The sequence below is a fragment of the Calypte anna genome, chromosome 22 (genome assembly GCF_003957555.1).
Source record: "Calypte anna isolate BGI_N300 chromosome 22, bCalAnn1_v1.p, whole genome shotgun sequence".
NCBI classification, from domain to species: domain Eukaryota; kingdom Metazoa; phylum Chordata; class Aves; order Apodiformes; family Trochilidae; genus Calypte; species Calypte anna.
The window spans coordinates 2,056,969-2,071,629 of record NC_044267.1 but is presented as its reverse complement, the minus strand read 5'-3'; the positions used below and the strand labels follow the sequence as shown (position 1 = coordinate 2,071,629).

Sequence of the window (14,661 nt, the reverse complement as noted above, 5' to 3'; positions counted from 1 at the left end):
TTTGATGCTCCCCCCCCAAATCTGCATAAGCACAGAGATCCCCATGCAAAGCTGTGACGGACAAAATACTTCACACCTAAACACTTGGGACCTTCTAAGCAGGGAGGGTGGGAGGGAAGGGGAATTTGAAAAGCAGGGCTTGGAAAAGCTGACACTCCCAAAGGACCAGGTGGTTGATTTGTGCCGACAGAAAACTCCCCCCCCTTCTCCTCCTCTCAGCACCACGAGGGTCCTGTGGGTCAGAAACTGACTGAAAAAAGAATGGAAAGGAAAGAGAAGAAGAGAAGAGAGAAAGAGAAAGAGAAAGAGAAGAGAAAGAGAAAGAGAAAGAGAAAGAGAAAGAGAAAGAGAAAGAGAAAGAGAAAGAGAAGAGAAGAGAAGAGAAGAGAAGAGAAGAGAAGAGAAGAGAAGAGAAGAGAAGAGAAGAGAAGAGAAGAGAAGAGAAGAGAAGAGAAGAGAAGAGAAGAGAAGAGAAGAGAAGAGAAGAGAAGAGAAGAGAAGAGAAGAGAAGAGAAGAGAAGAGAAGAGAAGAGAAGAGAAGAGAAGAGAAAAGAGAAGAGAAGGAAAGGAAAAGGAAAGGAAAACCCAGAGAGGCTGAAACCATCGGGGTGACCCCGCAGGAGGGGGATGGGGGGCTCAGGATGGGTCAGCACCTCGACCCCCACCCAAACCTCTTCCCCCGGGGTGTTAAACCTTCGGGGCAGGTTTTAGGACGGGTTTTTTTTACCCTCTGCTGCCTATCCAGAGCCTTCCCCAAGGAAGTCGGGGCTTCCCCCCCCCATTTCAGCCCCCGGGGGGGTTGGGGCAGAGCAGGAAAATTGACCCCAAAGCCTGAGGTGCAGAGACCTCCCCAGGATGGGTTTTTTAGTCACCAGTTTGGGACAAATTCACAGCAAATCCGCTTAAACCCAAACCTGCTGCTGACCTCCCCTTGAAAAACCCAAGCTGGGGGGGGGGGGCTCTGAGGATAAAACACTGCTTGGCATGACGGAACCACTCAGCAGAACCGTTTGGATCGGAAAATAAGAGCTCGGGAGGCAGTCCCCGCAGTGTTCTAGCACCTCCTCTCCCGACACGTATCGCGACAGAACCCCCCCCCCCAGCAGCTGCAAGGTTGGCCAAGTGACACCGCCCCAGGGCGATCAACTTGGATGTGTTCCCATTAAGGTTTCAGAGAAAACACTTCAGATCTTATCTTAAAAAAAAAAAATAAAAAATCCCCAGCGCTTGCTTTGTTGTGTTACTCATTAGCGAAGCCTCGGCGATCATCGTGTCGCAATTGAGCTTAATTAGCAGGTGTTTAAGAGGCTCTCCAGCCCGCTTGATTAGGGCAGACACTCATTGTCTCTTAGGAAGGTGTCCTGGGTTGGGCCAGGATAAAGGGGATTTTCTGTCTTGTGCTTTTGCTTTTAGCTCAGTCTCTTGTCAGGAGCTGCACTTGCTGAAATTAACAGCAAGTTTCTCATCAGTGTCTGATCTGGGACTGATAACACCCGATTATAGTGTTATATAAACTATATAAACTACTATAAAACTCGAGTTTATAGTTACTGCTGGAGCCTGGTGTGCAGAGCCAAGGACACTGCTCAGCTCTGAGGAACATTTTACCCTCCAGAAGGAATAAAGAGGTCCCACCTGCAGCCTCCTTTGGGGAGGAACAGACAAGAGAGATGCCAGAATTAAAAAAAAAAAAGAAAGAGGCCAAGAAAGAATTCCAAGGGCATCCTGGGCTGGCTCAGGAAGAGCGTGGCCAGCAGGTCCAGGGAAGGGATTCTGCCCCTGTGCTCAGCTCTGGGGAGGCCACAGCTTGAGTCCTGTGTCCAGTTCTGGGCCCCTCAGCTCAGGAAGTTCAGGAAGGAGCTTGAGGTGCTGGAGCAGGTGCAGAGAAGAGCAAGGAGGCTGTGAAGGGATCCAGCAGAATTGCTGTGAGGAAGGGCTGAGGGAGCTGGGGGTGTTGAGGCTGGAGAAGAGGAGGCTCAGGGGAGACCTCATCACTCTCTGCAACTCCCTGAAAGGAGGTTGGAGCCAGGGGGGGGTTGGGCTCTTTTCCCAGGCAACTCTCAGCAAGACAAGAGGGCAGGGTCTCAAGTTGTGCCAGGGGAGGTTTAGGTTGGAGATGAGAAAGAATTTCTTTCTGGAGAGGGTGATCAGGCATTGGAATGGGCTGCCCAGGGAAGGAGTGGATTCTCCGTGTCTGGAGATCTTTCCAAAGAGCCTGGATGTGGCACTGAGTGCCATGGGCTGGGAACTGCAGCAGGAGTGGATCAAGGGTTGGACTTGATGATCTCTGAGCTCCCTTCCAACCCAGCCCATTCTGTGATTCTATGACTCTATGAAATGGTATGGAATAAGGGGTGGAATGTCCTGGTTTGGGCCAGGATAAAGGTGATTTTCTGTCTTGTACTTTTGCTTTTAGCTAAGGAGGAGAGAGACAGATTAATAGAGAGTGTCTGTTATTCGGTTTAATTGCTGGGCCAGTGTTAAACCCTGACAGAAGGTCACCTCCATCCCAGGTCACCTCCATCCCAGGTTACCTCCATCCCAGGTCACCTCCTAACATGCATCCTCCCCCTTCCCAGAGTCCCAGAATCAGGGAATGGTTTGGGTGGGAAGGGACCCCCAAGCCCTCATCCAACTGCTGCAGAGCAAAAATGGAAATAATTGAAGGTTTCCAGATTAAAATCCCCCTCTTAAACCCAGACAGAATTCCTCCCTCCTTCCCTAGGAAGCCCCTCAAGCTTTCCCAGGGCAGAGGGGATGGCGCTAGGAGCAGCCTGGGATGGTGGGAATGGTCCTGTCCCTGCAGGGAGGTTGGAACTGGAGGGGTTTTTAGGTCCCTTCCACCTCAAAACCATTTTCTGAATTGATTTTTTGGGGTGGGCAGCCCCAGGTTGGGGGTTTCTTGGTGGAATGAAGCTCAGAAGCCACATTTATTGCATGAATCTCCCTAGGAGGAAGACTCCAACTGATTTTTATTTCTCCCTTATATTGCATTTCCAATTTATTTTTTAATGTATTTTATTTTTTTTTATTTACTTTTTAATTTTATTGTATTTTTTTTTTTTTACACTATTAAAATGATCAACAAAAGCACAGAGCTAGAACCAAACCCCACCCCCAAAAATACCCCAAAAAAACCCCAAATCATTGAGAGTGTCTCCTCCCATCATCAGCAGGGGCTGCAGCCACAGGAGAGGCTCTGTCCTGGTGACAAGGACACTGTTCCCAAAGGGAAAAAAAAATAAAATCCCACAGCTTTTCCCAGGAAGCAGGAAGGCACTGGAGGCTTGGGCTGCTTTGAAGCCTGGCTGGTGGGAATCCTCAGGAGAAGATCCTGGTTTTTCACTGGAGCAGCATCCCCAAGGCTTTAGATGTCCATGTCAAACTGCTCTTCCTCAGCTGGAAGGTGAGAAAAAGGACAAAAAAAAATTAAATTAAAATCAAAAATCAACACCAGTCCTCAAAGTTTTCCAGTTAATCCAAAATATTCCATGAAATAAACAATCTTAGCCCTAAGATCATAGAATCATAGAATTAGCCGGGTTGGAAGGGACCTCAGAGATCATCAAGTCCAACCCTTGACCCACCGGAGCAGTTGCTAGACCATGGCACTGAGTGCCACATCCAGTCTGTTTTTAAATGTCTCCAGGGATGGAGAATCTACCACCTCACCGGGCAGTCCATTCCATAGCCTGATCACCCTCTCCGTGAAGAAATTCTTTCTAATATCTAACCTAAACCTCCCCTGGCACAACTTAAGACTGTGTCCTCTTGTCTTGTTGAAGGTCGTCTGTGAAAAGAGTCCAGTTCCCACCTCGCTACAGCCTCCTTTCAGGGAGTTGTAGACAGCAATGAGGTCTCCCCTGAGCCTCCTCTTCTCCAGGCTGAACACCCCCAGCTCTCTCAGCCTCTCCTCATAGGGCCTGTGCTCGAGTCCCTTCACCAGCCTGGTTGCCTCCTTTGGACCTGCTCCAGCACCTCTACATCCTTCTTAAACTGAGGGGCCCAGAACTGGACACAGGACTCAAGCTGTGGCCTCCCCAGAGCTGAGCACAGGGGCAGAATCCCTTCCCTGGACCTGCTGGCCACGCTCTTCCTGAGCCAGCCCAGGATGCCATTGGCCTTCTTGGCCACCTGGGCACACTGCTGGCTCCTCTTCAGCTTCCTGGCAATCCCAGCTCCCTTTCTGCCACTCTGTGCCCAGCCTGGAGCTCCCCATGGGGTTGTTGTGGCCAAAGTGCAGGACCTGGCACTTGGAATGTTGAACCTCATCCCCTTGGGATCATCCCAACTCTCCAGTCTGTCCAGGTCCCTCTGCAGAGCCCTCCTGCCTTCCAGTTGGAGATATTAAAGAAACAACTGGAAAAAGCACTTTAGACAAGGAAAATGGGGGAAAAAAACTGATTAAAAACCACTTTAGCCTCTGCCTTGCTCTTGGAAGCATCTGCTGAGCCCTCTGAGGACACCCCTGGGCAGTGACAAACACAAAGCAGGTGTCACATCCCAGCCACAGAAATTATTGGGCTGTGGCCAGCAGGGTCAAGGAAAAAACTAAAAAGGAAATGAGAACCCCCTGAGCAAGTCCTGCTCTGAATTGTAAGTTGATATTTTTTATTTTTATTTTTTATTTTTTGAAATGCAAAAGCAGCTGCAAAATAGTCCTGGGCAGAGCAAGACAGCAGCAGCTGCAGGCAACTCAATTAATGGGGCAATTAATCCAGCAGCAGTTTCCCCAGATTGATGAGAATGAAGTGATTGCACCCAATTATTTAATAAAAATTAAATAAAAAAAGCAAACCACCACTAATCCTGAGACCATGGGCACCTGATGGCCCAAAGAAAGGGAAGCAAGGAGGTTTAAATTGAATATTTTGTCACTAAAAGGGTTTTCAAACATTGGGATTTAATAAAAAGAAATAATAATAAATAAAAGCAAACCAGCACCAACACAATCCTGAGACCATGGGCACCTGATGGGCATGAAAAAGGGATACAAGGAGGTTTAAATTGAATATTTTGTCACCAAAAGGGTTTTCAGGCATTGGAATTTAATAAAAATAAATAATAGAAAAAAAACCAAACCAGCACCAACACAATCCTGGGGACCATGGGCACTTGATGGGCATGAAAAAGGGATACAAGGAGGTTTAAGCTGAATATTTTGTCACTAAGAAGGTTTAAAACTTTGGGATTTAATAAAAATTAAAGAAAAAAAAGGAAACCACCACAATCCTGAGACCATGGGCACCTGATGGACATAAAAAAGGGATACAAGGAGGTTTAAATTGAATATTTTGTCACTAAAAGGGTTTTTAAACATTGGGATTTAATAAAAAGAAATAATAATAAATAAAAGCAAACCAGCACCAACACAATCCTGAGACCATGGGCACCTGATGGGCATGAAAAAGGGATACAAGGAGGTTTAAATTGAATATTTTGTCACCAAAAGGGTTTTCAAACATTGGGATTTAATAAAAATAAATAATAATAAATAAAAGCAAACCAGCACCAACACAATCCTGGAGCCCATGGGCACCTGATGGGCATGAAAAAGGGATGCAAGGAGGTTTAAATTGATTATTTTGTCACCAAAAGGGTTTTCAAACATTGGGATTTAATAAAAATTAAAGAAAAAAAAGGAAACCACCACAATCCTGAGACCATGGGCACCTGATGTCCAAAGAAATGGATACATGGAGGTTTAAGCTGAATATTTTGTCACCAAAAGGGTTTTCAAACATTGGGATTTAATAAAAAGAAATAATAAATAAAAGCAAACCAGCACCAACACAATCCTGAGACCATGGGCACCTGATGGGCATGAAAAAGGGATACAAGGAGGTTTAAATTGAATATTTTGTCACTAAAAGGGTTTTCAAACATGAAAATTGTTTGAATTGTGGTGGAATCCCCAAACCTGGAGCTATTTAAGTGGAGATCTGGTCCTTAGGGATATGATTTAGTGGTGGATTGGATGATCCTGAAGGTCTTTTCCACAATTAAACACCCTCTGGATTTATCTCCAGAGCTCTCCTGGCCCCGTGGTGCAAGGCTGTCGATTTTTTATATGGTTTTTAAGGTTTTTTGGGGTTTTTTTCCTCTCACCCGTGTTTGCTTTCTCATCACAGCTCTGGATGTGGTTGTTCTCCATCTTCAGCTCCTCCACCTTGGGGCTGGTAACCCCTGGAATGTCCGGGAGGTCCGAGGGAGGAGTTTTGGCACCAGGAGAATTCCGACAATCCATCAAAAACTTACGGTCATAAATGATCCTGGTACCTGGGGGGAGGGAAGGACACCAGGGTCAGTCAGGAGGAGTCCAGCTGGGTGACCTTCAGAGCTGGCAAATCCTCTCCCACCTCAGCTGTTATGATTAACATCAGTTGTTAATTAAGAGGAGTTGGTATTAGGTGTTGTTAGCACTGTTGTGTTCATTCCCTGAATGGCAAATTGGAAAAGAGGGAAGGAAGGAAGGAGAGGGAAGGAAGGAGAGGGAAGGAAGGAGAGGGAAGGAAGGAGAGGGAAGGAAGGAGAGGGAAGGAAGGAGAGGGAAGGAAGGAGAGGGAAGGAAGGAGAGGGAAGGAAGGAGAGGGAAGGAAGGAGAGGGAAGGAAGGAGAGGGAAGGAAGGAGAGGGAAGGAAGGAGAGGGAAGGAAGGAGAGGGAAGGAAGGAGAGGGAAGGAAGGAGAGGGAAGGAAGGAGAGGGAAGGAAGGAAGGAAGGAAGGAAGGAAGGAAGGAAGGAAGGAAGGAAGGAAGGAAGGAAGGAAGGAAGGAAGGAAGGAAGGAAGGAAGGAAGGAAGGAAGGAAGGAAGGAAGGAAGGAAGGAAGGAAGGAAGGAAGGAAGGAAGGAAGGAAGGAAGGAAGGAAGGAAGGAAGGAAGGAAGGAAGGAAGGAAGGAAGGAAGGAAGGAGGAAGGAGGAAGGAGGAAAGGAGGAAAGGAAGGAAGGAGGAAAGGAAGGAGGAAGGAGGGAAAGGAGGAAAGGAGGAAAGGAGGAAAGGAGGAAAGGGAGGAAAGGAGGAAAGGAGGAAAGGAGGAAAGGAGGAAAGGAGGAAAGGAAGGAAAGGAGGAAAGGAGGAAAGGAGGGAAAGGAGGAAAGGAGGAAAGGAGGAAAGGAGGAAAGGAGGAAAGGAGGAAAGGAGGAAAGGAGGAAAGGAGGAAAGGAGGAAAGGAGGGAAAGGAGGAAAGGAGGAAAGGAGGAAAGGAGGAAAGGAGGAAGGAGGAAAGGAGGAAAGGAGGAAAGGAGGAAAGGAGGAAAGAGGAAAGGAGGAAAGGAGGAAAGGAGGAAAGGAGGAAAGGAGGAAAGGAGGAAAGGAGGAAAGGAGGAAAGGAGGAAAGGAGGAAAGGAGGAAAGGAGGAAAGGAGGAAAGGAGGAAAGGAGGAAAGGAGGAAGGAGGAAAGAAGGAAAGAAGGAAAGAAGGAAAGAAGGAAAGAAGGAAAGAAGGAAGAAGGAAAGAAGGAAAGAAGGAAAGAAGGAAAGAAGGAAAGAAGGAAAGAAAGAAAGAAAGAAAGAAAGAAAGAAAGAAAGAAGAAAGAAAAAAAGAAAGAAAGAAAGAAAGAAAGAAAGAAAGAAAGAAAGAAAGAAAGAAAGAAAGAAAGAAAAGAAAGAAAGAAAGAAAGAAAGAAAGAAAGAAAGAAGGAAGGAAAGAAGGAAAGAAGGAAAGAAAAAGAAAGAAAAGTCTTGAAGCACCAGCAAGGACCACAGGGACTCCAGCTCCAGATGTGCAGCAGACCCAGAGCCTCCCCCAGCTCCAGGTCACACCAGCACTCAGAAAATGGAATTAATTTCTGCACTTTAAGGCTCCTTCCCCACTCTGCTGGGGGCTGAGGGCTGGAGCAGACCCAGTGCATCCCTCCTCCTCCTCTTCCCATTATACAACCTCACCCAGCAGGAATTCCTGGAGAGGGAACACCAGGCATTAATGTGGTTAATTAATTAACCAGAGCACAGCTGCTCCCTTGGCTCACACACCCCCAGACATGGATTTCTAGGAATCCCACTGAACAGCCTGCTCCTGGGGAAAGGGATTGGGTTGGAAAAACCCAATAAAGAGTTCCTTTTCCAGGAAGGAAAAGAATCCCTCCAGGGATCCCAGGAAATAATGGGGAAAACCTCTTCAGGATCAGCCTCTTGTCTGCTCTGCTCCTCCTTGGAAATTGCCTGAAAAGTGTTAAACAAAAGGATACAGGGAAGAAGCTCCTGGGAATATCAATATATCTGGCTCCAGGGAATATCAAGATCCCGGGAATATCTGTCCTGGGACAATCAATTTGGTTTAGAAAGCCAGGAGATGACAATTCCAACAAATTCAGGAGTTTCCACCCCACTGCAAACCTTTCCAAAAGGTCGCAGACAACACCAAGCTGGGGGGAGTGTGGATCAGCTGGAAGGCAGGAGGGCTCTGCAGAGGGACCTGGACAGACTGGAGAGTTGGGATGATCCCAAGGGGATGAGGTTCAACATTCCAAGTGCCGGGTCCTGCACTTTGGCCACAACAACCCCATGGGGAGCTCCAGGCTGGGCACAGAGTGGCAGAAAGGGAGCTGGGATTGCCAGGAAGCTGAAGAGGAGCCAGCAGTGTGCCCAGGTGGCCAAGAATTCCAAGGGCATCCTGGGCTGGCTCAGGAAGAGCGTGGCCAGCAGGTCCAGGGAAGGGATTCTGCCCCTGTGCTCAGCTCTGGGGAGGCCACAGCTTGAGTCCTGTGTCCAGTTCTGGGCCCCTCAGCTCAGGAAGTTCAGGAAGGAGCTTGAGGTGCTGGAGCAGGTGCAGAGAAGAGCAAGGAGGCTGTGAAGGGATCCAGCAGAATTGCTGTGAGGAAGGGCTGAGGGAGCTGGGGGTGTTGAGGCTGGAGAAGAGGAGGCTCAGGGGAGACCTCATCACTCTCTGCAACTCCCTGAAAGGAGGTTGGAGCCAGGGGGGGGTTGGGCTCTTTTCCCAGGCAACTCTCAGCAAGACAAGAGGGCAGGGTCTCAAGTTGTGCCAGGGGAGGTTTAGGTTGGAGATGAGAAAGAATTTCTTTCTGGAGAGGGTGATCAGGCATTGGAATGGGCTGCCCAGGGAAGGAGTGGATTCTCCGTGTCTGGAGATCTTTCCAAAGAGCCTGGATGTGGCACTGAGTGCCATGGGCTGGGAACCACGGGGGGAGTGGATCAAGGGTTGGACTTGATGAGCTCTGAGCTCCCTTCCAACCCAGCCCATTCTGTGATTCTATGTAAAGTGCTTCCCGGGATCCAAAGGGAAACCTGAGAGCTGTGCCCTGGATTTGCAGAGATCAGTCGAGAGTTCAAATTCCTTGGAAGGTTCAGAGGCAAGGATGGGGTTTCCCAGAACTCCACCTCGTGTCCCAAGGATCAGGAGCACACTTCAGGGGGGCTCCCACCCCTGCTCACGTTTTCCTCTGGCAGTCGGATGCCAGGAGCTGACAAACCCAGGACATAAATGGGTCCTTCCCAAGTTTTTCCCAGGTTCTTTTCCTCTCAGGAGAGGAGCAGAGAGCCCACACCCCCCAGGAGCTGCTCTGCACCCCAAAAGCCTGGGATCTACCACAGCTTCCACTGGTGAACCCCACAGTGAACCCCAAGGTGAACCCCAAGGCACTGCTGAACCCCATGGTGAACCTCATGTCCCTGGTGCAACCCATGACCCTGGTGAACCCCAAGGTGAACCTCATGGCTCTGGTGCACCCCACGGCTCTGGTGAACCCCATGGTGCACCCCAAGGCACTGCTGAACCCCACCCATAGTGCACCCCACGGCCCTAGTGCACCCCATGGTGAACCCCAAGGCACTGCTGAACCCCATGGTGAACCCCATGGTGCACCCCATGGCCCTGGTGAACCCCATGGTGAACCTCATGGCCCTGGTGAACCCCATGGTGCACCCCAAGGCACTGCTGAACCCCATAGTGCACCCCATGACCCTGGTGCACCCCAAGGCGAACCTCATGGCTCTAGTGGACCCCAAGGCACTGGTGCACCCCGTGGTGAATCTCATGGTGAACCTTATGGCCCTGGTGCACCCCATAGTGAACCCCATGTCCCTGGTGATCCCCAAGGTGCACCCCAGCCCTGGTGCAGGTGTCCCCGTCCTTCCCTGCCAGCCCTGGGTCCTTGGGAAGGTGCCAGGAGGGGCTGTGCTGCCAAGGTCACCCCGGGCGGCTCCTCCAGGCTGAGTCCTGGGCCCTTTGCCAAACCCCCAAATCCAACTCTTAAACTATTTCTTTTTTTTTTTTTCCTTAAAACATTCCTACACCCCCAAACCCAAGTTTTTAATTATTCCTAAATCATTCCTAAACTCCCCAAATCCAAGCTTTAAACTATTCCTTTTCTTTTCCTTAAATCATTCCTGCACCTCCCAAATCCAAGTCTTAAATTACTCCTAAATCATTCCTAAACTCCCCAAACCCAAGTTTTAATTATTCCTTTTTTTTTTCCTTAAATCATTCCTACACCCCCAATATCCAACCTTCAAACTATTCCTTTTTTTCCTTAAACCATCCCACACCCCCAAAATCCAAGTTCTAAACTAAATCATTCCTAAACTCCCCAAATCCCAGTTTTTAATTATTCCTCTTTTTTTACCCCTGTAGAGGAGCAAAATAAAATCAAATAAAACCCCAACTAAAGCCCTGGTTTGTGGTTTCTTGTCCTGGCTGCACTTCAAGTCCAGTTCCGTGCCTGGAACCTCAGGGGAGGTGGCCAGAAAGTTCCTAGAAAGCTGGAAAAAAAAAAAACCCTAATCCCAAGGCAGCTGCTGAGCTGGGGCAGAGCTGGGGCTGAGCTGGGGCTGAGCTGGGGCTGAGCTGGGGCTGAGCTGGGGCTGAGCTGGGGCTGAGCTGGGGCTGAGCGGGGGCTGAGCGGGGGCTGAGCGGGGGCTGAGCGGGGGCTGAGCGGGGGCTGAGCGGGGGCTGAGCTGGGGCTGAGCTGGGGCTGAGCTGGGGCTGAGCTGGGGCTGAGCTGGGGCTGAGCTGGGGCTGAGCTGGGGCTGAGCTGGGGCTGAGCGGGGGCTGAGCGGGGGCTGAGCGGGGGCTGAGCGGGGGCTGAGCGGGGGCTGAGCGGGGGCTGAGCGGGGGCTGAGCGGGGGCTGAGCTGGGGCTGAGCGGGGCTGAGCGGGGGCTGAGCGGGGGCTGAGCGGGGGCTGAGAGGGGGCTGAGGAGGGGGCTGAGAGGGGGCTGAGAGGGGCTGAGAGGGGCTGAGAGGGGCTGAGAGGGGCTGAGAGGGGCTGAGAGGGGCTGAGAGGGGCTGAGAGGGGGCTGAGAGGGGGCTGAGAGGGGCTGAGGGGGGGCTGAGGGGGGGCTGAGGGGGGCTGAGGGGGGCTGAGGGGGGCTGAGAGGGGGCTGAGAGGGGGCTGAGAGGGGGCTGAGGGGGGGGCTGAGGGGGGGGCTGAGAGGGGGCTGAGGGGGGGCTGAGAGGGGGCTGAGGGGGGGCTGAGGGGGGGCTGAGAGGGGGCTGAGAGGGGGCTGAGAGGGGGCTGAGAGGGGCTGAGAGGGGCTGAGAGGGGCTGAGAGGGGCTGAGAGGGGCTGAGAGGGGCTGAGAGGGGCTGAGTGGGGCTGAGAGGGGGATGAGAGGGGGCTGAGAGGGGCTGAGAGGGGCTGAGAGGGGGCTGAGAGGGGCTGAGAGGGGCTGAGAGGGGCTGAGAGGGGCTGAGAGGGGCTGAGAGGGGCTGAGAGGGGCTGAGAGGGGGCTGAGAGGGGCTGAGAGGGGGCTGAGAGGGGGCTGAGAGGGGCTGAGAGGGGCTGAGAGGGGGCTGAGAGGGGCTGAGTGGGGCTGAGTGGGGCTGAGTGGGGCTGAGAGGGGGCTGAGAGGGGGCTGAGAGGGGGCTGAGAGGGGGCTGAGAGGGGCTGAGTGGGGCTGAGTGGGGCTGAGTGGGCTGAGTGGGGCTGAGTGGGGGGCTGAGAGGGGGCTGAGAGGGGGCTGAGAGGGGGCTGAGGGAGAGGGGCTGAGAGGGGGCTGAGAGGGGCTGAGAGGGGCTGAGAGGGGCTGAGAGGGCTGAGAGGGGCTGAGAGGGGGCTGAGAGGGGGCTGAGAGGGGGCTGAGAGGGGGCTGAGAGGGGCTGATAGGGGTTGAGAGGGGTTGAGAGGGGTTGAGAGGGGTTGAGAGGGGTTGAGAGGGGCTGAGAGGGGCTGAGAGGGGGCTGAGAGGGGGCTGAGAGGGGGCTGAGAGGGGCTGAGTGGGGCTGAGTGGGGCTGAGAGGGGGCTGAGAGGGGGCTGAGAGGGGGCTGAGAGGGGGCTGAGAGGGGGCTGAGTGGGGCTGAGTGGGGCTGAGAGGGGCTGAGAGGGGCTGAGTGGGGGCTGAGTGGGGGCTGAGTGGGGGCTGAGTGGGGCTGAGAGGGGCTGAGAGGGGCTGAGAGCAGCCGGGGAGCAGCCGGGACCCCCCGTACCCCCCCTCGAACCCCAGAACCCCCCCAGCCGAACCGGGAGACGCCTCTGGGTCCCGGTAAGAACCCCCCCACCCCTGGACTGCCCTAAACCCAGAGGCTTCCCCCCTACCCCTGCCCGACACCGGCAGAACCGGGACCCCCCGATACCGGCAGAACCGGGACCCCCTCACCCCAACGAACGGGACCCGCCCCATCCCGGCGAACGAACCGGGACCCCCCCCCGGCGAGCCGACCGTGACCCCATCCCGGCGAACCGACCAGAACCCCCCCCATCCCGGGAAACGAACCGGGACCCCTCCACCGCGGCGAACGAACCGGGACCCTCCGGTACCCCCGTCCGAAACCCATCCCGCTCGCTTCCCCCCGCAAAACCGGGATCGCTGCCCCTCCTGCCCTTCAGGAGCGGCCATACCCGAACCCCCCCCAGCCCGGTTCGGTCCAACCCACCTCCCGGTGTGGTCCCGAACACGGTACCGCCCGGGGTGGTGCTGTAGTCCCCGGGAGGCAGCGGAGCGCCGTCGGGCAGGGCGAGGCGTTTCCCGGGCCCGGGGATATCGCGACTTGGAGTCTGGCCCTGGCAACAGCTGCCCGACATGGTGCCGGGGCCAGGACCCGAACCGGGACCGGGACCCGAACCGGGACCGCTGGTGATGCCACCGCCCTGCCCGCTGCTTCCGCCCCTCCACGCACCGCTTCCGGCGCGGGGTAGCGCGGGAAATAAGCACGGGGGCGGGGCTTAGGGGAGAAGGGGCGGGGCTTGTGATGAGGGGTGGGCGGGGCTTGGATATGGGCGTGGCTTATTAATGAGGGATGGAATAATTAATGGTGGGGCGGGGCTTGGTAATGAATTGGGCGGGGTTTTATAATGAGTTGGGGGTTTGATTGGGGGCGGGGTTATGTAATTAGTAGGCGGGGTTTGGTAATGAGTAGGCGGGGTTTGTGAATAGGGGGAGGGGCTTGGTCTATAGTAGAATGAAGATGGGGCGGGGCTAATTAATGAATGGCGGGAAATTCAATGAGTGGGTGTGGCCAGGGCGGGGACAATTAATGAGGGGGCGTGACAGGGCGGAATTGGAAATGTTTTCTTAATGAGGGGGCGGGGTTTGTTAATGAGCAGGCGGGGCTGGGCGTGGTTTTCATAATTAGAATTGTGGGCGTGGCTTTGTGTGGGAGGGGCGGGGTGATGGGCGGGGCATCCCCTCCTCTCCCCTTCCCCCGGGCCCCCTCTCTCCTGGTTCTCGGTCCCCAGGGGGGGGTGCTCGCCCCTCAGTGACCCCCAGGGGGGGTGGGTGCATCCCCGGTGGTCCCGGGGGGTCCCGAGGGGTCCCGATGTGAACCCTGCCGGGACAGATGTGTGTGTGTCCCCCTGGGTGGCAGCCGCCATCCCAAATGGCTCTGCCATCTCCTGGGGGGGGAAATGGGAACAAGCGGGGGAGGGGCTGCGAGACCCCAGGGACCTCCAGAGACCCTCAAGGACCCCCAGGGACCCCCAAGGACCCCGAGGGACCCCCAAAGACCCCCAGGGACCCCCAAGGACCCCCAGGGGCCCTCAGGGACCCCAAAGACCCCCAGAGACCCCCAAGGACCCCGAGGGGCCCCCAAGGACTCCGAGAGACTCCCAGGGACCCCCAAAGACCCCCAGGGACCCCCAAGGACCCCGAGGGGCCCCCAAGGACCCCTAAGGACCCCCAGGGGCCCCCAGGGACCCCCAAGGACCCCCAGCAGGATGCGGTGTGTCCTGTGTCCCCCCCAGGGCCCCCCCAGGAGGCTTTGGTGCCAGGCAGGCAGCCCCTCGCCCCACGGCAGCTGCTGAATCGATTATCGGGTGGCAGGGCAGGAAAATGACATCTCCGGCTGTTGAATGACGTCAGCAGTGACCCCCAAACCAACGGGATGTCCCCCCCTTCCCCCCCATGCCCAGTACCACGGTCCAATGCCGTTTCCTCCTCCTTTTACCGAAGAATGGATCATTACTGGGGTCAAGGAGCCGCAGGGAGGTCAGGGGCTAAGGGCACATCCCGGCCGGGGTGGAGTGGGGGGGGGGACACACGAACCCCTCATTTCAGTGGGGTGTGGGACCCCCCCGAGATGCTCCAAACCCCACAAAATGTCCTTGTTGGGGATGTCCCCTTCTCTGTGCCCTGGCGTCCCCATCGCGGGGGGGTCCCATGGGGTGAGGGATGGAGGGTGGGGGGGGGTGAGGGATGGGGGTTGGGGGGGTGAGGGATGGGGGGGTTGGGGGCGTGAGGGATGGGGGGATTGGGGGGGCGAGGGATTTGGGG

General features: G+C 54.2%; 1 protein-coding gene across 1 annotated transcript; it reads right to left on the bottom strand.

Moving 5' to 3' along the window:
- Window positions 1–3,078: 3,078 nt before the first annotated feature.
- On the bottom strand, window positions 3,079–13,076 carry EIF4EBP1 (eukaryotic translation initiation factor 4E binding protein 1). Its single transcript, XM_008491397.2, has 3 exons — window positions 12,827–13,076; window positions 6,109–6,279; window positions 3,079–3,399 (listed from the first exon to the last, which is right to left on the bottom strand). Exons 1-3 carry the CDS (start codon window positions 12,972–12,974, stop codon window positions 3,368–3,370), a joined length of 351 nt encoding a protein of 116 aa, XP_008489619.2. The 5' UTR covers window positions 12,975–13,076; the 3' UTR covers window positions 3,079–3,367.
- Window positions 13,077–14,661: the final 1,585 nt, after the last annotated feature.